Below are 23,638 nucleotides of genomic sequence, written 5' to 3'. Positions count from 1 at the left end.
CACATGTACACACTGCTCTATTTAAAACAGATAACCAACAAGGACCTAATGTAAAGCACATGAAACTCCACTCAATGTTATGTGACAGCCTGGATGCGAGTGGAGTTTAGGGGAGAATAGATACATGTACCTGTATGGCTGAGTTCCTTCCCTGTTCACCTGAAACTATCAAACAATTAACCTTGTTTCTTTATGGTCTATACCCAAATACAAAATAAAAAGTTTAAAAGACAAAAAAAATTTCCTGTTACATATAAAATTTTGAGGCAGATAGACAAAGAGAAGTACAAGGTATACACACACATAAGCATGCATACATGTGCACACATGTGGATATATGTGTGCACATACATATGTATATATAGATAAGAACATAAAAATGATTTTTTTCGCTCTCCTTAGAGAGTTGAGTCAGCTGTGCAAACAAGTAAAGATGATGTCTGCCAAGATTTTTAGGTAGCCTTTGAAATTACGTATTGATCTAACTCTGCCACATGAGAGCTATCCACATATACTGAGGCTCTCTCGCTTTAATCTGTCTTTTACACACAGCTCCTACCACAGCTTCTATGAAATATATGGGTAAGTTTATTTTATATCTTTGATGAAGTAGGTTTACTTTCATCCTGTGTTTTTATTCATTAGACTACATGGCTTAAGTCTAAACTTTAATGACCTTGATATTATGCATTTTATCTTTAGCAATGTCCTTGAAATTTTCTTTTAAAAGTTGTATAGAAACCTCAATTTTAATATCTCAAGTTTTCACTGGCATTATTGTGTACTTAATATGCTTTGTGTATTTAATATTCTCTTTTTAAACTGTGTACATATATATTTATTTTTATTCCTGCATGTGAAGCCCCTACTCAATATGAATCAGGTAGAGCCTACTGCTGCCTTAATACTTCTGTAAATGAATAAGGCAGTGATTGAAAATATATGTGTTCATGTATATATAGATACATACACACATATGCACAAATATGTGTGTGTAAATATCCATGATTAGTTACCCCAAGGATAAAAGTGACGACACAAATTTTACCTTATTGTTTTATACTGGTAACTAATACTGTGAAATACTTTACAGTGTATGTGTACTTTACAGGTCTTTAGGATAAAATTTGTTTTATTTAATCTCAAAATAATTTTATTACTTGCCACATACAGAATATACTCATTTTTATTTCTTGTCTGTTGAATTTAGATATAACTTTCTAACATCAGGTTATTTAAAACTGTTATTCAGTTTGTACAAATGTCTTAAAAAGAATATGTAAAGTTAGGTATTGACCAAGAACTAATTTATATGTGTGTATATATATATTTTTTTCTTTTAGAAAAGTATATGGGCTCTTCAGTCAGATGATTTGGGTTTTAATCCTTGTTTTGGCATATATTAGTTGTGTGATCTCAACTAGTTGTCTAAAGAACATACAAGGTCAATGAGATAACTTATGTGAAACACTTTTTTCAATAATTGACAGATAGTAAGCTCCCAATACATGTTAACTCTGTGACCATATCATCATTAAAATGTATAGGTCTTTGACTGCCCATACAATCTAGAATTGCAAAGCATATTAAAATTCTTTTCATTTGTTAGACTACAAAAAAAGAATGAACCACTTAAACATTTATGTTTACTATATAAAATCTGTATTCATCTTTACATCTTAAATTTAAATCTACCTTATGAATTAATCTTCAGCTTGAGACTGTAGGTAGGCTCTATAGTCAGTTTCTTTAACAAGAAGGAAAATCAGGAATATGATGACTCTATGAAGCTCAGTTCACAAAACCTATTATTACTAATAGAGCTGTGGTCAGAAATTGGACTCTGTGATCCCCCATCTAGAACTCTTTATTATGCATCTGTCATCTGCTTCCTAAATATGTTGTAATATTTACAATTACACAATGTACTTTACTCTTCCTCTTTCACTTCACAAGGGATAAAGTCCATGATTCAGCTGATTGAGAAATACTGTCCTAAAGGATTTTCTGAAACCGTACAAAAGCTAGAAGAAAGTTTATTTATTAAATTTCATAAAAATTAAAATTTAAATAATCTTAAAAATAAAGTTTAAAATATTAAAAAAATCTTTTTTAAAGGGTCAAATGTTAAAAGAGTAGCTATTTCATTATTAATTAATAAGGACAAATTAACCCCAAGGAAAAAAAAGATGAGCAAGTAGATTAGCAGAATTACTTTAAAATACATGCCAATATAATTAATAGGTTAAACTTCACTAAATTATTTACCAATAAAAAATAAAGTTCAGTATGAACCAGTGTGTGTGATATATTGAGACAGGCATTTGCAAACACTGCTGGGTATATGTATACAAAGAAATTTGCTAATACTCTTTCTACCTAAAGAAAGTATGTATTATTGATCCAGAAATTTCACTTTTGCTGTTTACTAGGCCCAAGTACATAAATAAAACCACACATATGAATTTTTAGTATTGTTTTTAAAGTTCCATTAGATATGATATGGGTTATTTAAAACACAATAGACTTTCATTATGGACTATTTTTCTATAATTGAAAACAAAAGTTAACACTACTCATAATATGAGAATATCTCCAAGTACCTGATATTAAAAGAGGCAAGTAGCAGAAGTTATGATTCACTGTATGCACTAGTCCATATACATATGGATATAAGTTTATGGGCAAACTCTTTGCAACCCCAAGGACTGTAGCTTGCCAGGCTCCTACATCCATAGGATTCTCCAGGCAAGAATATTGGAGTGGGTTGCCATTTCCTCCCACAGGGGATCGAACCCTCATCTCCTATGTTTCCTGTACTTGCAGGCAGGTTCTTTACCACTAGCGCCACCTGGGAGGGTCTTTCTCTCAAAGTGCAAGGCCTTTTATTTGGTCAGATTTTAAAATAATGACTTTATTTTAAAGTAACTTATGTATACACTTTTTTTTTTACATTAAAAGTTCATCCTAAATAGTAGAATTACTTAAGTGTTATGTGATGATTGTCTTTTTATCTGAAAAGATTGAAGATAAATTTAATGATTTTTAGTTTGCATAATAGAATTTTTCTGTGGTCATGAAACTTCTGTAAAACTAACAGAAAATGATAGTGAAGAACTTCCAGTTAGAACAATAGGCTATTTCCTTTTTTAAAGTTTGTTTGTCATCCTTGTCGACTGACAGTCTCCAGTTTTGTTTTGCAGTTATTAGCCTCAACACCCTTTCGATTAATGCTGTATGGGAAAGTGTACTTTATTTAAACTTCATGAAATGAGTTTTTCAAGTTATATCATGCAGGAAAGTCAGACTGATAATTATTTCATCTGCACTTCCTATCCATCCCCAGGTCTTAGTTTATCATCTGAAATAATGATTGTGTAGTAAAAGTGTATTAAAGGCCACTCAGCAATTTAGTTCCTTTTGTCTCTCTGATATGCTTGGATGGAAAAGGTGTGTGATACACGCACACAAAGAGCTGCAGAGGATCTCAGATATGGGCAATGGATCTTCACCAGAATACAAAAAGCAGACTCTTAGGATCCATATCAGTACTGAGATGAATGTGGGTTTCTTTCTTTTTCTTTAAATTTCTCTTGCAACAAAACACTCACTGAGATGTGGCATTGTCTATCTCTCTCTTTTTTTTTCCTTAAAGCATATTTAAACTTACAAACTTTATGTAATCATAAACTGAAATCAGGATTTCAGTGTAGGGTTTTCTAGGGAATATCATTTGATCCTACTAAGAATTAACTGTTCAAATGTTGGAGCATTTGACTGAAAAATCCTTTATAACCTTTTTTAAAGGTGAGTTAATGTTTCTTTCATTTATTAATAAAAGATTTCTATCCTGCAAATTGTAGGAGATGACACTACTATATAAAAACTCTTAAGAAGTTACAGAACAAGAATAGCAAGCAGGAATTTTCTTAAGGTCATCAGACTTTTTTTAAAAAATCAGGTTTGTATTGTTTTATAACTTATCAATCTTAATTTTTATTTGTAAAAAAATTATTAAAACCTTGTCCACTAGTCTATGGCATTTTGCTTGTTTAAAATCTTATGTTTATCTGTACATATTTGTGAATATTTAAAATAATGTACTATCCAATGTGATTAACTACAGAACTTTCATTGTCTACTTAAGCTATTTATACATGAGTTTTCATTTAAATTATGAATGAAAATCAGTATTAATAAAAATAAATATAGAATTATTTCTTATAAATGATTTGTTACTCTTATAGCAACATGCTTTCTTCTATGCAATTATTAACTACTTATTATTTTAGAGTTATTAGTTTAACTTTCTATCTGAATTACCCAATTTTTGGTGAATCTGACATTTGTCTACATGGCAAAATGCAATGTGTTCTTGGATATGTTGTTTTTAAGTGAACAAAGCTATTATAATTGTACTGGGAATGGTAAATTGTATTAATTTCAAATAATGATTCTAAATTTAATAATTTTATATAATTTATATAATTTTATATAAATTATATAAAACTTGGTAACATAATAAAAACAAATCAGAATGAATGATTTTAGCTATTTAGGAAGCTTATGACAAATATCAGTGCATTATTTTCCTAAGTGATGATACCAAGTTTAAATAAGAATAAATCATTTTGAAGAAATTTAAAGTTATAATTTAATTAGTAATGGAATTCATACATAACTGTAATGGCATAAATTTTCTGTATCTCAGTTTCTGGAATTATCAAGTTATATATTGAAAGGTATTTTCAAAAATTTTGCAAGTACTTTTCAGTCTTTTCTTCACTATGCGGTATTAAAATAGTAAAAGAAACATTGCTTTTAATATCGGTTCAAAAATGATCAAAAAACTGCAAAAATTTTGTCATCCGGAAGGTCCAGTGGTCAACTGGGTTTTGAGAAGAAAAATACATATAATTTTTTTTTTCATTTACCAGAATCATTATAAGACCAGAAAGATAAATCCAATATATAATCACCAGAGAGCAGATTAGCCTGGGAGGATCTCAAATGAAAATATTTGGCAAAGTTTATTCAAATATATTTGAATCATGGATTCTTTGGTCCTGAAGAATTGGTTCTCTATGTTCTGATTTAATCACAAGGTGTTTTTCTTTTTCTTTTTTTTCTTGGTTCACTGGCCCAAGTCATACCTGAAAGTTTCAAAGAGCACTGTTCTAAGCTAGAAGCTGCAATTTTATTTGCATGATAGTTTCTGTATATATAAAGGACAAATCATCTCATCAGATTTTATGGTAGTCTCACGTGTTTTGCAAATAATCATTCCTACTTGTGTAAAATATGTTTATTAGATTTTAAAAAATAATACTTGGTCAATATGCAATAATATTTTACTGTTATGACTGCTTAAAATAATATGTCATAATAACATTTGAAATAAAAATAACATGGTGTGATAGGAATTTTTATCTCATTTAACCTGATTTGACATTTGAAATTTGAAAAAACCCTGATGCTGGGAAAGATTGAAGGTGGGAGGAAAAGGGGATATCAGTGGATGAGATGGTTGGATGGCATCACCGACTCAATGGACATGAGTTTGAGTAAGCTCTGGGAGTTGGTGATAGACAGGGAAGCCTGGCGTGCTTCAGTCCTTGGGGTCACAAAGAGTCGGACACGACTGAGCTGAACTGACATTTGAAAGCTTATTATATCCAGTTAGAGAAAATTGAGCCACAGAGAAACTATATAATATTAAGACCCAGAATTGACCTAAATGACTTGACTTCAAAGCCCAGAATCAGTATAATTCCTGCAGACTGTATAGTATCTTACAACTTAAGGTAAAAAAAAACTTGAGGTAGGGAAAAAAAAAAGATAACAGTATTTCCATCTTGGATACATCAAAAATGGCTTCAAATAGTTCTATTTAAACCAATATGACTCTAAGGGAATCACTTCAAGCTTATAGCAGTCCCAGTCAACAAGTATTCCAAAAGTACTCTAAAAGATAAGATTGTTATCTTATCTAAAAGATAAGATAAGAAGAATCTTTAGTATACTACATGAAATCCAATGCATTTGTCTTAATTTTTTAAGACTGTCACCAAAACAGTTGTAAGTTCTAATATGTGAGAGGTATCATTTAGTGAAGTATATTATTTTATGTCTATTTTTTTCTATTATATATTAGCTCCATATATTCTGATAGGATGGAAATGCACAAGTAAATTGGAAGCTTTGTGGTAATTTCAATGAGAAAAGGTGTTGGAGATCCCCTAACCTAATTATTTAAACATTTTCCACAGAGCCCTTGGGTTCTTTGGAAATGACTCAGAGTCCATACTTTGACCAGAATAGCTTTTCTTTTAACTACCTTTATATACTGGGATTGTGTGTAAAATAAGTATTAGTCTAATGACCTTATGTTTCCTTATGATGAAACACAAGATTTAAATGACTGATTTAACTAGCTGGATGTGAATCTACATCTTATCCATGGCTAGGGAATCATAGCTTTGTAAACACACCGAGAAACCATGTAAGAGTGTGAAAAGGAACTTTCATCATTCATACTCCACCTGCTTGTTGCAGTAATCATAACCAAAACTCTAAAACTGGGTCATCTAGGCCCTGGCATTCATTGATGGCACATGTATGTGCTTTTGTAACCCAAAATTGTTTTAAAGTATTGTAGTTCACAACCCAGGAAATTTCACCTCTGGCCAAGACTGTCCTTGGGCTTCCCTGGTAGCTCAGATGGTAAAGAATCTGCCTGCAATGCAGGAGACCCAGGTTTGATCCCTGGGTTGGGGGATCTTTCCAGTATCTTTACCTGGAGAACCCCATGAACAGACCGTGGGGTCACACAAAGAGTTGGACATGACTGAGTGACTAACACTCACTTCAAGCTTTTCCTTGGTAGCATCTCCCAGGGAACACAGCACTATCCACATATTTGAGTTATTACAGATTTTCAGGCAACTTTCTCTAATATTCTGACCTACTCATTGGAGAAGCTTCTTATAGCTCAGTCTCAGTTTCTGCCACCAGATTTCTAACACAGTGGAAAGTCATAATGCTCATAAGTTCATTCCAGAAACACTCCATTGATTTGACAGAAAAGAAAAACCACAGAAGCTCTTACTTCTTTCACATGTAGATATATTCATGAATTCTACAAAAGGAATAAAATGTATAATCTCTGAAATGGTAGAGCTAATCTCCCTACAGACTCAAGAAAGGTATAAGATAGTTATACCTTATAGATCAAATTTGCCTCTTTATTTTCTCTTCTTGACCTGGTGGTGTTGGTTTAGTCGCTAAGACGCGTCCAACTTTTGCGACCCCATGGGCTGTAGCCAGCCAGGCTCCATTGTCCATGGATTCTCCAAGGGAGAATACTGGCATGTGTTGCCATTTCCTTCCTGACTTAAGTCCAAATAATTGGTTTTCATTCCCAAACCTGTGATTATTCTTCGTTTCCTAAATTTAAGCACTTTAAGCAAGCAATAAATTGCTACAGATATCTATATCTTACTGTTTCTTATGACAAACAAATAACAATGAACAAAACTTAATTTAAAGTTAGCAAGTAAAATAAAATTCAATATGTAAGAAGCTACATTATTAAGACAACCAAACATGTAAGGCAGAAATATTATATGCTGTACATAGCTGCATTTGAGAGAAGAGTGGATACAAACAACACTGCTTTTTGAATATAAAATTAGTGGAAAAGCAGCTGAGTAGAATGTGCTGAGTAACCTGAACTTTTCTCTTATGTACTCAGGGTATGTCTTGCATAATGTGTTTGTCCCTCTTTTGCTGCAGGTTAATAAAACTACAGGTAACCCTTGAACATAATAGGTTTAAACTTGTGGGTGTACTTTTACACAGAATTTTTTCAGTAAATATCACAGTACTACCTGATCCACAATACGTAGCTGGCTGGATGCATGGATGCAGAGCCCAGATAAGAAGGGCTACACTGTTTGTTATACCGGGATTTTCCACTGTGTACAGGGTCCGTGTCTGTAACCCTTCTGTGCTGTTCAAGGGTCAACTCTATTTGGAATTTTGTAGTATGAAGTATAAGGTTAAAGTACGATTAGAATGGCAACATTCACTTGTGGTGACAAGCTACTGAAGCATAATAAATGAACACAAGTACAGCAGTCCCTCTTTTTTCCAAAGGTGTGGGCAGATACCTTCTAAAACCTTCGTGTGGCTGAAATCACAGATAGCACCAAACCATAAGTAGAACTTCCCCTTATTCTATGGTTTCAGTTACACTCACTTGACCTTATTTGACCTTGGGTAAGTGAAACCATAGCTAGCAAAGCTGCTGATAGAGCAGGACAAAACCCATGTGAAACATCTTGTCTATTCTTAAAAAAAAAGTAAAGTTATATTAAGATAACAAAGTGAGTCAGGGAGTTCAAAATCTGAAAAAGTAGATAAATTCAATCTCACCTTTCAGTATATGTATGCAGGAATGTTACAGCAAAACTTCTTTCTTTGTTTATATGATCCAGACCAGTGTTAGACTAGTTAACTGCCTAACCATGCAATTCAACAGAATAAATTACTGTTTTCTTGCAATTGACTTATTAGCAGTGTGCTGTGTGAACTATTTCACTACAATTTTAGGTCAAAGCAGACAGAACCTAGGCAGTACCCAGTCGGCCCATGACTTGATATCTCTGGGCACAGGGTCCTTGAAAGTCATAATAACGAGTTCTCAGGTTTTGAGAGGAAGACACTGAAGAGCCTGTTGTTCCCTGGATCATAAAGTGGACGTTCTTGGGACCCTTCCCTGTAGTCCACGGGCCTGCTTGAGTAAAGGGAAATGATTCAAGGATAGGTCTGGTATATTCTCGACTATGACAGCATATAGTCCAAAAACAGGCAAATATTTACATATATACAATTTTAGAAACAGTTGTTCAGTAATGTTTAGAACAATTCATATTCCATCTGTCAGAATCACAAAGGACATTAATATTGACTAATTTTATGGTTCCATGAAAACTGTATGGGGATGTACAATTATACTTAACAAAGGGGATTCTACCTGAGAATTATCTAGTCATTATTATCAGGTTTACATAACTTGTTTTATCGCATTATGACCACCCTGGCCAAAGCCATAAAAGGTAATCCTCCATCCCAAGAAATTAATTAAAAACCCCACTCTAATTGCTTAGGAACACATAAAATTCCACAGGAAAAATGAATCATTTGTTTCACCTTGTGTGGTGTTTGTTTACGTTGGAAAAATCATGTGACACTAATGATGATATACATTTCATCAGGACCTCAATGTGAATCCATTTGTTCATCCTAATACACAGTGGAAGAATCTTCGGTATTAGGCACAGGCGAGGGAAATCATAATGGATAAAAAATAAATAAATTGCCATGAAAAATTGCTTATAATTCTGTCTTTCTACATTTTGGGGAAAATCTAATTTTTCTTATTTCCTTACCTATGCAATTAATTCTTTAAAAAAACTAAATGGTTCTTCAAGTGGACAGAAATAGTCATAAAATCATCATAGTGGTATTTCTACCACAACAAAGCTGGGGAGGGAAAACCTGAGATCATAACAAATTATAGTTTTTATTATCTTCACAAGATTGAAAAAAATGTTTGTTTGTTTGTTTTTGTCTTTTTTGTCTGTAGCATCCATTCTGTTGGCATTTTTATTTTCCTTTGTTAGGGCATTTTGAAGTAGGGAAATTTTGTAAGTTACAAAACACATTCCATTTATCAATGTTAGGTCAACCCCATAATGAAAAGTGCTGTTGCAACCAAAATATCTCAGATGAACATGTTTTCAAATATTAGAATAATATATTCTTTGTTACAATAGGATCTACTCATTCTACCTAGAATTTCCCTGCAAGAAGAATGGGCTGCAATCGAAACTGTGGGCTCATCACTGGTGCTGTTGTTGGTGCAGTTGTGGCTCTGTTCGGAGGGATTCTAATGCCAGTTGGAGACATGCTTATTGAGAAGACAGTTAAAAAGGTACAAGTACTATCAAGAATATTTCTTGTCATTTTGATTCATTCCATTTTTATCCCCATTTTGCTTAGGGTGCCTCTTTTGTATTTCACTTTAGCTGGCAATTTTTGGTCTCCAACATAATAAACCACTGAAACTCTATATTATAGAGAAATGGTCATAGGATGATTCATATTCTATACTAATGCACTGTCATCTTAAATCTAAATATCCAATTTTTGATTAAAAAACTATTATAGGTATGCAGGTAAGTAGAAGTAGTGGATTTTAATTATGTTCCAAGATTACATTGATATGCTTTTTTGTACACATATATACCATTTTTATTGAAAGAAAGATTCTTTAAATTCTTCAGTACTTCAAAATTTTCTAAAGTTTCACATACATGATTTCATCAGTTCAGTTCAGTCACTCAGTTGTGTCCAACTCTTTGCAACCTCATGGACTGCAGCACGCCAGGCCTCCCTGTCCATCACCAACTCCCAGAGTTCACTCAAACTCATGTCCATAGAGTCAGTGATGCCATCCAGCCATCTCATCCTCTGTCATCCCCTTCTCCTCCTGCCCCCAATTCCTCCCAGCATCAGAGTCTTTTCCAAAGAGTCAGCTCTTCGCATGAGGTGGCCAAAGTATTAGAGTTTCAGCTTTAGCATCAGTCCTTCCAAAGAACACCCATGATCTTATGTAATTCCATAATAAACATTTTCCCCTATTTTTATGTTGCCCCAACTTCTCTCCTCACTGGTAACCACTTTGTTCTCTATGTCCACAAATCTGTTTCTTTTTTTACTCACTAGTTTGCTGTATTTTTTTTAGATTCCACTATAAGTAATATCACGAGCTTCCCTGGTGGCTCAGATGGTAAAGAATTTGCCTGCAATGCAGGAGACCCGGGTTTGATCCCTGGGTTGGGAAGACACCCTGGAGACGGGAATGGCGACCCACTCCAGTATTCTTGCCTGGAGAATTCTATGGATAGAGGAGCCTTGTGGGAGACAGTCCATGGAGTTGCAAAGAGTCAGACATGACTCGTGACTAACGCTTTTACTTTTCCTAATATCATATAGTATTTGTTTTTCTCTGTCTGATTAATTTCACTTAGCATAATGGCATCCACATTCATCCATGTTGCTTCAATTGGGAAAATTTCATTCTTTCTCTATGTCTGAGTAATATTCCACTGCGTATAGATACCAAATCTTTATCCATTCATCTACTGGCGGACGTGTAGGTTGCTTTCATACTTTGGCAACTGTAAATAATGCAACTATGACCATTGGGAAGCATGCATCTTTTCAAATTAGTGTTTTTGTTGAATACATATCCAGGGATGGAAATGCTGGGTCATATAGAGTTCTTCATTTAGATTTTGTGGACACCTCCACCCTTGCTGAATCAATTTACATTCTCACCAACAATGTATGAGGGTTCCCTTTTTTCTACATCCTCACCAACATTTATTATTTGTGTTCATCAGAGATACTGGCCTTCAATTTTCTTTTTTTGTAATATATTTGTCTGGTTCTGGTATCAGGGTGATGCTGGCCTCACAGAATGAGTTTGGAAGTACTCTTTCCCCTGCAATTTTGTGGAATAGTATGAGAAGGATAGGTTTCAATTATTTTGTAAATGTTTAGTAGAGTTCACCTGTAAAGCCATCTGATCCTCAAATTTTGTTGCAAGTTTTTAAATTACTAATTTAATTACATTATCGGTAATTGCTCTGTTCATATTTCCTATTTCTTCCTGGCTCAGTCTTGGGAGAATGGATCTTTCTAAGAATGTTTCCATTTTCCCATTTTTTAGTCTAGATCATTCATTTTATTGGTATATAGTTGTTCATAGTAGTCTCCTATGATTTGGGGTATTTCTGTGGTGTTGGTTGTAACTTCTTTTTCATTTCTGATTTTACTAATTTGGGCCATTTCTCTTTTTTTCTGATGAGTCTAGCTAAAGGCTTATCATTTTTAATTATTGTTTTCAAGAGCTAGTTTTTAGTTTCATTGGGGTTTTTTTTAGTATCTATTTCATTTATTTCTGCTCTTATCTTTATGATTTCTTTCCTTCTACTATCATTGGGTAAACGTTTATTCCTCTCTTTCTAACTTCTTTAGGTGTCTGGCTAGGTTGCTTAACTGAGATTTTTTTGTTTGTTTGTTTGTTTCCTGATGTAAACCGGTATAGCTATAAAATTTCTGTTAGAACTGCTTTGCTGCATTCCTTATGTTTTGAATTGTCATGCTTTCATTTTCATTTGTTTTCAGGTGACTTTATATTTCCTCAGAGATCCATTAGTCGTTAAGAAGCATATTATTTAGCCTCTACATGGCTTGTTTTTGTGGCTCTTTCTCATGCCATTTAAGACTCCCTTTTAGAAAGATTACTGCTCATTCTGCAGTAATTACTGTCAGTCTGCACTAACAAAAGGCACTATGGTCTAGTGTGGTAGAATACACAGAACTGATGGGTGATGGGATGCACTGGGATAAAAGGATTAAATAGGGAGAGGGAGGAGTAAAGATTGTAAACAGTAAGATATCCAACTGAGTTACTGAAGGAAATGTATTCCCTGTATTCCCTGGAAAGAGGTTTTACAAGTAATTTGATATGAACATCAGTATGTATTTCAAAGGCTGGCGCTCAGATAGATTTTATCATTACTGTAAAGATTACATATAAAACTGGACAGCAGGTTTGCTTTCTGGAGAGTCTGAATGTAGAAACAAAAGGTCAGAGAAACTGGCCAACAGTAGGAGCAGCATTTCTGAATTATATGTAAACCCAGCAGTAAAGAATCCACCTGTAATTCTGGAGACACGGGTTTGATCCCTGGGTTAGGAAGATCCCTGAAGAAGGAAATGGCTACTTTCTTCAGTATTCTTGTCTGGGAAATCCCATGGACAGAGGAGTCTGGCAGACCAGAGCCCATGGGGTCACAAGAGTTGGACATGACTTAGCAACTAAACCATCACCACCACAGTGAGCCAAGTGCCTTACCTCTACCTCATGAGCACTCAGTTTATGCTGTTTATTTTACAAATATATACAAGTTTTAGTACTGGTCAGTTTTTGTTTGCCATTGAAATCATTATCATTACTAGCTTCATTAAATGGACTAATACCAAATTGGGAAAGTTATTATCTGCATACAAACACCATTTTAAAAAAAGGAAGTAGAATTAAAGTACCTAATTTTAACAGATCAGAATATCATCTCATGATGTTACCTAAATTTTAAAGTATAGATCTGGGACTCTATGATTCCTTTCAATTCTAAAAGATGATACCCTAACTCTAGCATTTGAAATGGCCTAAAACAATTGATTAATTTATATATATTTATATATATATATACTTTATTTCTAAGCTGCTTTTTAAGGACTGCATGGTAGAAACTTTTTCCTAACAATATTTTAGACTATGATTCCTAGCAAATTTATGTGGAGATGGTAGGCTTATACAATCTTGCTAGATAAACTAAAAGTCAATGGTATGAGTTGCCATGAATGTGGAAAGCAGAAACTGCCAAAGGGCTTTAGAAAAAGGACAAAGTTTTGCCAGTTTTTATGAAGGATAATTCATAACCTTGACATTGTTCATATCATTTGATAAATGTTTAGAGATTATTGTATAACAAAAGTAATTTTACATAATTTTTTAAATTTCCCTATGATATTCACTACAGAACACAAGGAAAAGAATTAATTTCTTTCTCTCAGCATGCACACACATACATGTTCATAATGCATACACATATAAGAAAATTTTCTGAACACAGAAACTGCTTGCAACTGATTGCAAACAGAATATTTTGGTACTCAGGAGAGGAGATGAAAAGTATTTTCAGTATATTTCTGCTTTTTAAGAGGCTTTAATTTCCCTGGATGGAGAATAAACATAAAAATGGTAAAACAGCAAGAAAAGAACTTATAATTTTACATGAGTTATTGCCACATAAGTGGTTTATACAGTAATGCGAAGAACAAAGTAGTTAAAGCAATCTAAGAAAGTAAATAAGACCAGAAGTCTCCCCTCTAATGGGTGGATAGAATTTGTATAATAACAGTAGTCAAGGTTTACTGGTGGGAACAGCACGACACTGGAGTGAAAGACCTGTTTCTCCATTCAGTTCAGTCACTCATTTGTGTCTTACTCTTTGGGACCTCATTGACCGCAGCACTCCAGGCTTCCCTGTCCCTCACCAACTCCCAGAGCTTGCTCAGACTCACATCCATTGAGGCAGTGATGCCCTCCAACCATCTTGTCCTCTGTTGTCCCCTTCTCCTCATGCCTTCAATCATTCCCAGCATCAGGGTCTTTTCCAAGGAGTCAGATCTTCGTAACAATGGCCAAAGTACTGGAGCTTCAGCATCAGTTATTCAAATGAATATTCAGGATTGATTTCCTTTAGGATGGACTGATTTGATGTCCTTGAGGTCCAAGGGACTCTTAAGAATCTTCTCTAACACCATAGTTCAAAAGCATCAATTCTTTGGCAGTCAACCTTCTTTATGGTCCAACTCTCACATCCATACACAACTACTGGAAAAACCATAGTTTTGACTAGATAGACTTTTGTTGCCAAAGTAATGTCTCTGCTTCTTAATATGCTATCTATGTTTGTCATAGCTTTTCTTCCAAGGAGAAAACATCATTTAATTTCATGGCTGCAGTCAATATTTGAAGTGATTTTGGAGCCCAAGAAAATAAAGTCTCTCACTGTTTCCCCATCTATTTGCCATGAAGTGATTGGACCAGATGCCCTGATCTTAGTTTCTCGAATGTTGAGTTTTAAGCCAGCTTTTTCACTCTCCTTTCACTTTCATCAAGAAGCTCTTTAATTCCTCTTTACTTTCTGTGATAAGGGTCAGTGTCTTCTGTGTATTTGAGATTATTGATATTTCTCCTGGCAATCTTAATTCCAGCTTGTGCTTCATTCAGCCTGGCACTTCACATGATGTACTCTGCATAGAAGTTATATAAGCAGGGTGACAATATACAGTCTTGACATACTCCTTTCCTTTCTCAATTTGGAACCATTCTGTTGTTCCATGTCCAGTTCTAACTGTTGCTTCTTGACATGAACACAGATTTCTCAGGAGGCACAGAAGGTGGTCTGGTATTCTCATCTCTTTAAGGATTTTCCAGTTAGTTGTGATCCACACACTCAAAGGCTTTGGCATAGTCAATAAAGTACGTTTTTCTGGAACTTTGCTTTTTCTATGATTCAATGGATATTGGCAATTTGATCTCTGGTTCCTCTGCCTTTTCTAAAACCAGCTTGAACATCTGGATATTCTTGGTTTATGTACTGTTGAAGCCTAGCTTGGAGATATTAGAGAATTATTTTGCTAGCATATGAGATGAGTACAGCTGTGCAGTAGTTTGAGCATTTTTTGGCATTGCCTTTCTTTGGGATTGGAATGAAAATGTACCTTTTTCTGTTCTGTGACCACCGCTGAGCTTTCCAAATTTGCTGGCATATTGAGTGCAGCACTTTAGCAGCAGCATCTTTTAGGATTTGAAATAGCTCAACTGAAATTGCATCACCTCCACTAGCTTCTTTCATAGTGATGCTTCCTAAGGCCCACTTGACTTAGCACTCCAGGATGTCTGGCTCTAGATAACCATCGTGGTTATCTAGGTCATTAAGATCTTTATTGTATAGTTTTTCTGTGTATTCTTGCCACTTCTTGTTAATATCTTCTGTTAGATCCATACCATTTCTGTCCTTTATTGTGCCCATCATTGCATGAAATGTTCCCTTGGTATCTCTCATTTTCTTGAAGAGATCTCTAGCCTTTTACATTCTATTGTTTTCCTCCATTCTTTGCATTCTCCATTATCTACTATTAAGTTGTCATACAGGATTGAATCAGACATCTGCTTTCTATAGACCCCTAAAAAATGGATGGGATTAGGTGACCCTAACTCTAACATCTGATAATTCAATGCATACATTTCAGTTTTGTATTTCCACTTTCCCAGTTGAAAAAAAATCTACAAATGAACTATTAAGGAAAAATGATTCATAGCCTTCAGAAGAAAAAACATGATATGCTTATACTGTGTTTTGATATTCAATGTATAAGCATTAGAATGAATAAATTTTCTGTCCTTCCGGGTATATTCTACCACAATTCCTTTTCAATTCTGTAAATACTTAGAAGTTCCTTTAATTAAGAACATTTAATAAGATATGTGCCTTGGAGTCATGATAAACAATTGTTATTAGTCTTTAAGATTCTTACAATGTGAAAATAATAATGTATATGTCCATGTGCTTCCTTGAAATGGGAAGTAACATCTAATTCTTCTTTAGGACTGATTTCAGCTTCAACATCCTCACAACACCTTTACATTTAAACAAGCCATAGTACTTTTTCCATACCTAATTTTGTCTTTATTTTGGGCTTACTATAGAAATAAGATGTCAAGATACGACTGAGCATTTTTGAAGGAAAATTGGTTGTGAAACATAAGAGGGTCTCACTCGCTGTAGCAGCTCCAATGTACACAATGTAAAACGATTGTGACAGCATGAAAAATGAAAATACTTCCAGTTATCTCTAGATTTTTCTCATTTCTGTTTTTCCTCCTCAGTTCAACTTGCTGAGGGTAGAAAAGTTAATGTTCAACCTGGTAAGAACTTTTTGGAAAGGTTTAATAAAATTTGCTTAGTAAATTGTTACAAACTATTGCACTATTGAAATATGATCACTCTAAACCTTGTCAGTGGCTGGCCTTACAATCAGCAGACAGGTGTACAATATTACACACTGATTCTCTTTGTAAAAGATCGACTAAAAGAGACTGCCAACCATCATGTGTTGAAAACACTTCTGTTTCATGTGGCGGGTTGCAGAAGTTCTCATATGCAAGTACTTGAGCTTAGTCTTTTCATTGACTAATAAAGGTTTGAAACTCCCACAAGTGCATTTATTGACTACAAAGAAGTAACCCAAACTTGTTTTCTTTTTCACAGGAATCTGTCCTTGAAGAAGGTACAATTGCTTTTAAAAATTGGGTTAAAGCAGGTGCTAATGTTTACAGACAATTTTGGATATTTGATGTGCAGAATCCAGAGGAAGTGGCAGTTAATAGCAGCAAAATTAAAGTTAAGCAAAGAGGTCCTTACACGTACAGGTGAGTCCCCAAAATACATGGCACTCTTTCCTTGAAGACAGGTATTTCTGAAAAAGCTTCCACTTGACAAATGTCACTGTATTGAAATGTATTTATTACTTTCTTGCCATTAACATACACTGAAATATTTGTTTCTGCCTATATATTAATAAAACCCTAATCTAAGGATTTAATGAGTAAAAGAAATACAGATTTTATTATGAATTTACCAGCATCAATTAACTGCTCTATATTTAAGAAGTTACCAGTGTTTTACCCTTGTGGCATTTGTTCTCAACTCTAGCAGCATCTGCAGGTCAATTCCAAACTCCCAACCTATCCACACTGCTGTATTTAAAATAGATAACAAACAAGGACCTACCATATAGCACAGGTAACTCGACTCAATATAATGTAATAACCTACATGGGGAAGGGATTTGAAAAAAGAATAGATATGTATAGAAGTGTATATATTATATATATGTGTGTGTGTGTCTGTACATATGTAACTGAATCACTGCTGTAAAACTGAAACTAGCACCACACTGTTAATCAATTATACTCCTATATAAAATAAATATTTAAAAATAAAGTAAAACAGAAAATTTAAAAAACAGCTCTAACATATGCAAGCTAAATTTAAAAAATCTATCAAAAATTTAAAAACCAGAGTATTTTAAAATCCTAAAACTTAAAATGTAGGTTCTATGAGTGGTTCTCAAACTGTGGTTTCTGGACCAGCAACATCAACATCACCTGGGAATTAGGTAGAAATGCAATATCTCAGGCCGCACCTTAGACCAAATGTATCAGATATACTTGGTTTTGAGCCTAGTAATGAGTTTGACAAATATTCTGGGGATTTCAATACATACTCAAATTTGAGAATCACAGCGTTAAACTGATTTTACATAACTATAATACTTGCTAAGAATTTCTATTTAAACTATTTTCCAGGTCTTAAGGGTACTTTTATTCAGTTAGTAGTTTCATTTTGTCCAGTACTGAGATTGAATAAGCTGTACCTTTATTTTGCATGCCTTAACAGTTTAACACACTTTTGAAAAGAATTTTAGGTATCAGCACTAATGGGAAATAATTTGCCAGAAAGTTTCATCCTGTAAATTTAAAAAACTCATTCCAGGAGCTGTGAAATGATTTACCATGTTCACACAGACCTAGGAACTGGTAACTAAGATTTTTGTGTACCTTTCTCCTATCTAAATTACAAGACTGTGACTTTTCTAACTATGAAAGTAAGAAAAGAGACTAAACTTAGCCAAGGATTAGGATTTTAGTTTACTGACTAGGGATCAAACCTGTGCTCCCCTGAAGTAGAATTGCTAAGTGCTAACCAAAGGACTTTCTGGGAATTCCCTGTATTCTAATTTTTAAACCAAAAATTGAGTAATTATGTTCTCTTTCTAAAAGTACATTCTAAACACAGGCCTCAGTTTAAAGGATTTTTCTCTTAGTGAGTGCCATATACTGGTACAGTGTTATAAGTACAACTAAGTAAAACTAGAATTTGGTCACAGTTGTTTTACTATCATCTCAATTATTATAACACATAAATATTCCTGAAAATCGGAGCACTTTAATTTTAAATGTTAATAATAGATAATCTAAATTTAAAATACAACTATCTAAGAGAAAACAGTAATTGACTGATAATAGATTGTCCTGGATGCTGTTTCAGATTTTTATATTATTTGCATGTTTACAGGACTTGGAGAAAAGTAAATGATAAAACCTTGAAGAAATTATATTAACAGTAAAATATATTTCTATTTTTTCTGAGTTCTTTTTTGAGATAATGTAAAACATTAATTATTTGTTCAAAAAGTTTTTGTTGAAAACTTACCAGGTACCAGGCACTGTGGTTGGGGATAAAAAATACTCATAATACCTACCCTACATGAATTTTACATTTTTATTATACCTGATTGAAATGTGTGATTTCTTTATTTGTTATATTTTAAACATTTCAGTCCCATGATTTTGTTTCAGTCTTTATCTTAGATAATAATAGATACCTATTTTAACCTCAAATAATAGACAGTCAAATATAGGACAGTGCAATGTATACCTTATTTCATCTCAGTAAATATCTTGTTAATTGCAAAAGATTTTGTTTCCATAATAACAACCCTTCACCACATTCCTAAAAAAGTGGTTGGTACTTTGCCTAGAGATGTTAGAGCCAGGAGCTCAGAACTAATAAATATACAATATATGAGGAAGGGATGGAGGGAAATTGACCTGTAAAGTGGAAATTATATTTCATTAGATACCTTTAGTTTTCATTAAAATGCTGGAAATTATGAAAAAGTCGGTGCAGGAAAGTCTGTTCACTATGAACAGACGATCTAATAAGGAAACGTGCTCTTACTGTCCCTTCCTTCAACTTCTCTACTGTCTCCTCCTGACCTCAGGATAAAAAACTAAACATTTGAGTATGGGGTACAACATTTTATGTTTGAGGTCTTGTTTACTTTAGTAATCTTATTTCCACCACTCTTCTTACTCTGACTCTGTAAACCAAATATATTGAAACATCTGCATATGCAAAATTACACCATGTCCTTACGTCTTATACATGCTATTTTCAACACTATTTTGCTTAACTACACTTCTGTTTGTCCCTCAGCCTACTTATATGGAATTGTATCCTGTCTATTATCCCCACCATAACCATGCCTAGCCTGGGTCTGTACCTGTTCTGTGTTTTCCCACAGAGTCTATGTAAACTCCTATAAAAACACACATTCTTTCTTCCCTGCTGTGCACAACTAAGACACCTCTCCCTGATTTTCTCTAATTTGCAAGACTCAGCATCTGGCATATATATCTTTTTAACTTACTTGTTTAGCCTAATTTCTGACCATCTACATACTCAAAAAATTTATTTACTGCATGAATGAATGGCATTTGTGACAATGATTTTTCTGAATTTTCTTTTTACTTCTGTTTTTCAGAGTCCGTTATCTAGCCAAGGATATTATAACCCAAGACTCTAAGACCCACACAGTTTCTTTCCTACGGCCCAAAGGTGCCATCTTTGAACCCTCGCTATCAGTTGGAACAGAGAATGACACATTCACTGTTCTCAACCTGGCTGTAGCAGTGAGTAGACAACAATATTATTGATTGTGTAATACTTTAGAATCCTCTGTAATTAATTTCATGATTAGAACTATCATCAGATATCATTTGTAATTTTGATGAAAATGTATTCTCATGACATTCTGAATTACAATCATCTGGAAATATGACAAGATCATAGAATAATCAACTGAATTGAGAAGACCATTTAAAGTGTATCATTTAAAAAAGTAGGATTTAACTGAAAGTCGTCTTCCTGTGGCTCACACCAAGACAGAAATGTAATAGAAGAAACATTACACTTTTAATCTTCCAAAGATTTGGCAGTAATTTTAGAGATACAATTAAAAGTTTTATTAAACTTAGATGTACTATTTATCCACTTCTTGTAAAAAATCAATACTGCAACTGGTGTCTTACACTGTGCCTTTTTTTTTTATAGGCTACACCCCATCTCTATCCAAGCACATTTGTTCAGATAATACTCAATGTATTTATCAAAAACTCAAACTCTTTTATGTTTCAAAAGAGAACTCTGAAAGAACTATTGTGGGGCTATAAGGATCCATTCTTGAGTTCGGTTCCATATTCTATTCCTACGACAGTTGGTGTGTTTTATCCTGTGAGTAACAAATATGAACATCAATACTGCTAGACTCTAACTATATAAATATAATGGCATTGGCAATTCATAATTTTATCATTTAGTATGTTAACCCTATTTATGATCTGGGAATACATAACTGTAAGTTTTTAAAATCTCTATTCACATGGATTTAGCTTTCCTAGTTGGGAAAATTAACTTATCCGCATGAAACAAATTAATTTTTAACAACTGAATTTAAACTAAGAAACCCACATCTAATCAAGTTTCTACTCCGATAAATATACAGCTGTCTAAAATTAGATTGCAAGCTGCTAAGGCTTTGAGCAATCTTTCAGTTTTGACTTCCCATCTTAAAAAATCAAGGGTAATGCCACATTTTAATTTATTTCTGTTGAATATATTCATCATGTCATTCTTCCTCCTCTAGACTTCTTACAAATTTGTTTAAATGAATATTTAAAACAGCAAAAATTGAGCACAATGAGCCTGATATATCAGCATGTCATATTTTCATAGAATTATTAATAGCTGATTAGTAATCTACTAAAGTGATGAAATGACAGTATGGAAATTAAGAAAAAATGTGAATTTGGTGATGAACTTAGTTGTTCCTTAATGTTTTGAGTTATAAATAGGCTAATCTGACTACTGAATTGAAATTTTGACTATGATGACGCTTGTCACTATACAAAATAGTTATAGTCTCCAGTTCATCGTTGCTATTTTACTACAGTTTTTAGAAATGCAAGGTTATATATCAATTAAGAAAGCATTAAGAGATAATAAATTCAGTTACTAGTATTTAACTCAAAGACTTTTAATTTTTTCCTTGGCTAATCCTGTTTTTAATCCTGTGTATCCAATCTTTAAGTCAAGTGGGCCTTAGGAAGCACTGCTGTTAATAAAGCTAGTGGATGTGATGGATGTCAGAAGAACTATTCAAAACCCTAAAGGATGGTGCCATCAAGATGTTGCATTTAATATGTCAGCAAATCTGGAAGGCCTCGCAGTGGCCAAAAGCGTTGGAAAAGGTCAATCCTCATCCCAATTCCCAAGAAGGAGCTAACTGAAGAATGTGCTAACTATCAGACTATTGCACTCATCTCCCATGCTAGTAAGGTCATGCTTAAAATCTTGCATGATAGGCTTCAGAATTATGTGAATCAAGAACTTCCAGATGTCCAAGCTAGGTTTAGAAAAGGAAGGGAACCAGAGATCAGATTGCCAACATTCACTGGAACCTAGAGAAAGCTAGGGAATTCCAGAAAAACATCTTCTGCTTCACTGACTGTGCTATAGCCTTTGACTGTGTGGATCACAATATCTTACCTGTCCTGAGAAACCTGGATGGGGGTCAAGAAGCAAGTCAGAACCCTGTATAAAACAACTGATTGGTTCAAGATTGAAAAAGGAGTATGATGGGGCTGTCTGCCGTTACCCTGTTTGTTTAACCTATTTACTGAACACATCATGAGAAATCCCAGGCTGGATTCCACAAGCTGGAATCAAGATAGGAGGGAGAAACATCAACAACCTCAGATATGTGGAAGATACCACTCTAAATGGCAGAAAGTGAAGAGGAACTAAGACCCTTTTGATGAGGGTGAAAGAGTCTGCTTAACTAAATATTAAAAAAAAACTAAGATCATGACATCCAGCTCCATTCCTCCATGGCAATAGAAAGGGGAAAAGTGGAAGTAGTGACAGATTTCTTCTTCTTGGACTCTGAAATCAATGCAGACAGTGACTGCAACCATGAAATCAGAGGTGATTGCTTCTTGGCAGGAACGCTATGACAAAAACAGACAGTGTGTTGAAAAGCAGAGACACTACTCTGCTGACAAACGTCCATATAGTCAAGGCTATAATCTTCCCAGTAGTCATGTATAGTTGTGACAGCTGGATTCCGAAGGCGGCAGAATGCCAAAGAATTGATGCCTTTGAACTGTGGTGCTAGAGAAGACTCTTGAAAGTCCTTTGAACAGAAAAGAGATCAAACCAACCAATCTTAAGGGAAATCAACCCTGAATACACTTTGGAAGGATGGATGCTGAAGCTGAAACTCCAATATTTTGGTCATCTGACGCAAACAGCTGACTCATTGGAAAAGTCCCTGATGCTGGGAACAGTTGAGGGAAGAAGGAGAAGAGGGCATCAGAGGATGAGATGGTTGGATGGCACCACCAAAGCAATGGATGAATTTGGGCAAACTTTGGGAGATGAGTGAGGGATAAGGAGGCCTGGCATGCTGCAGTCCATGGGGTCACAAAGGGTTGGACACAATTGGGTGACTGAACAACAACAACAATTTTATCTTTGTGTGCTTGCATGCACGCTAAGTCACTTCTGTCATGTTTGACTTTGTGACCCCATGGACTGTAGCCCACCAGGCTCCTCTGTCCATGGGATTCTCCAGACAAGAATACTGGATTCCCTTCTCCAGGGGATCTTCCTGACCCAGGGATCAAACCTGCCTCTCATTACATCTCCTGCATTGGCAGGTGGGTTCTTTACCACTAGTGCCACCTGGGAAGACCATCTAATCTTTCAGTTCAGTTGCTCAGTCATGTCCGACTGTTTGCGACCCCATGAATCACAGCACGCCAGGCCTCCCTGTCCATCACCAACTCCCGGAGTTCACTCAAACTCACGTTCATAGAGTGGGTGATGCCATACAGCCATCTCATCCTCTGTCGTCCCCTTCTCCTCCTGCCCCCAATCCCTCCCAGCATCAGAGTCTTTTCCATGAGTCAACTCTTCGCATGAGGTGGCCAAAGTACTGGAGCTTCAGCTTTAGCATCAGTC

General features: G+C 34.6%; 1 protein-coding gene across 3 annotated transcripts in view; it reads left to right on the top strand.

Moving 5' to 3' along the window:
• The first annotated feature begins 489 nt into the window (after window positions 1–489).
• LOC138080338 (platelet glycoprotein 4-like) overlaps window positions 490–23,638 on the top strand; it is a 40,517-nt gene continuing 17,368 nt past the window's right edge. Inside the window, exons 1-6 of one of the 3 annotated variants that reach the window (XM_068973329.1) lie at window positions 490–582; window positions 3,864–3,961; window positions 9,860–9,997; window positions 16,980–17,140; window positions 20,100–20,247; window positions 20,669–20,848. In XM_068973329.1, the coding sequence (XP_068829430.1) occupies window positions 9,878–9,997; window positions 16,980–17,140; window positions 20,100–20,247; window positions 20,669–20,848 (609 nt within the window). In that variant the 5' untranslated portion in view covers window positions 490–582; window positions 3,864–3,961; window positions 9,860–9,877. Of the gene's footprint in view, window positions 583–3,863; window positions 3,962–9,839; window positions 9,998–16,979; window positions 17,141–20,099; window positions 20,248–20,668; window positions 20,849–23,638 lie in introns of all 3 variants that reach the window. The other 2 variants (XM_068973327.1, XM_068973328.1) reach the window with 2 other exon arrangements.

This window comes from Capricornis sumatraensis, chromosome 5 (genome assembly GCF_032405125.1).
Source record: "Capricornis sumatraensis isolate serow.1 chromosome 5, serow.2, whole genome shotgun sequence".
In the NCBI taxonomy this organism is placed as follows: domain Eukaryota; kingdom Metazoa; phylum Chordata; class Mammalia; order Artiodactyla; family Bovidae; genus Capricornis; species Capricornis sumatraensis.
The sequence above is the reverse complement of the archived record's forward strand: the minus strand, read 5'-3'. Positions and strand labels throughout refer to the sequence as shown.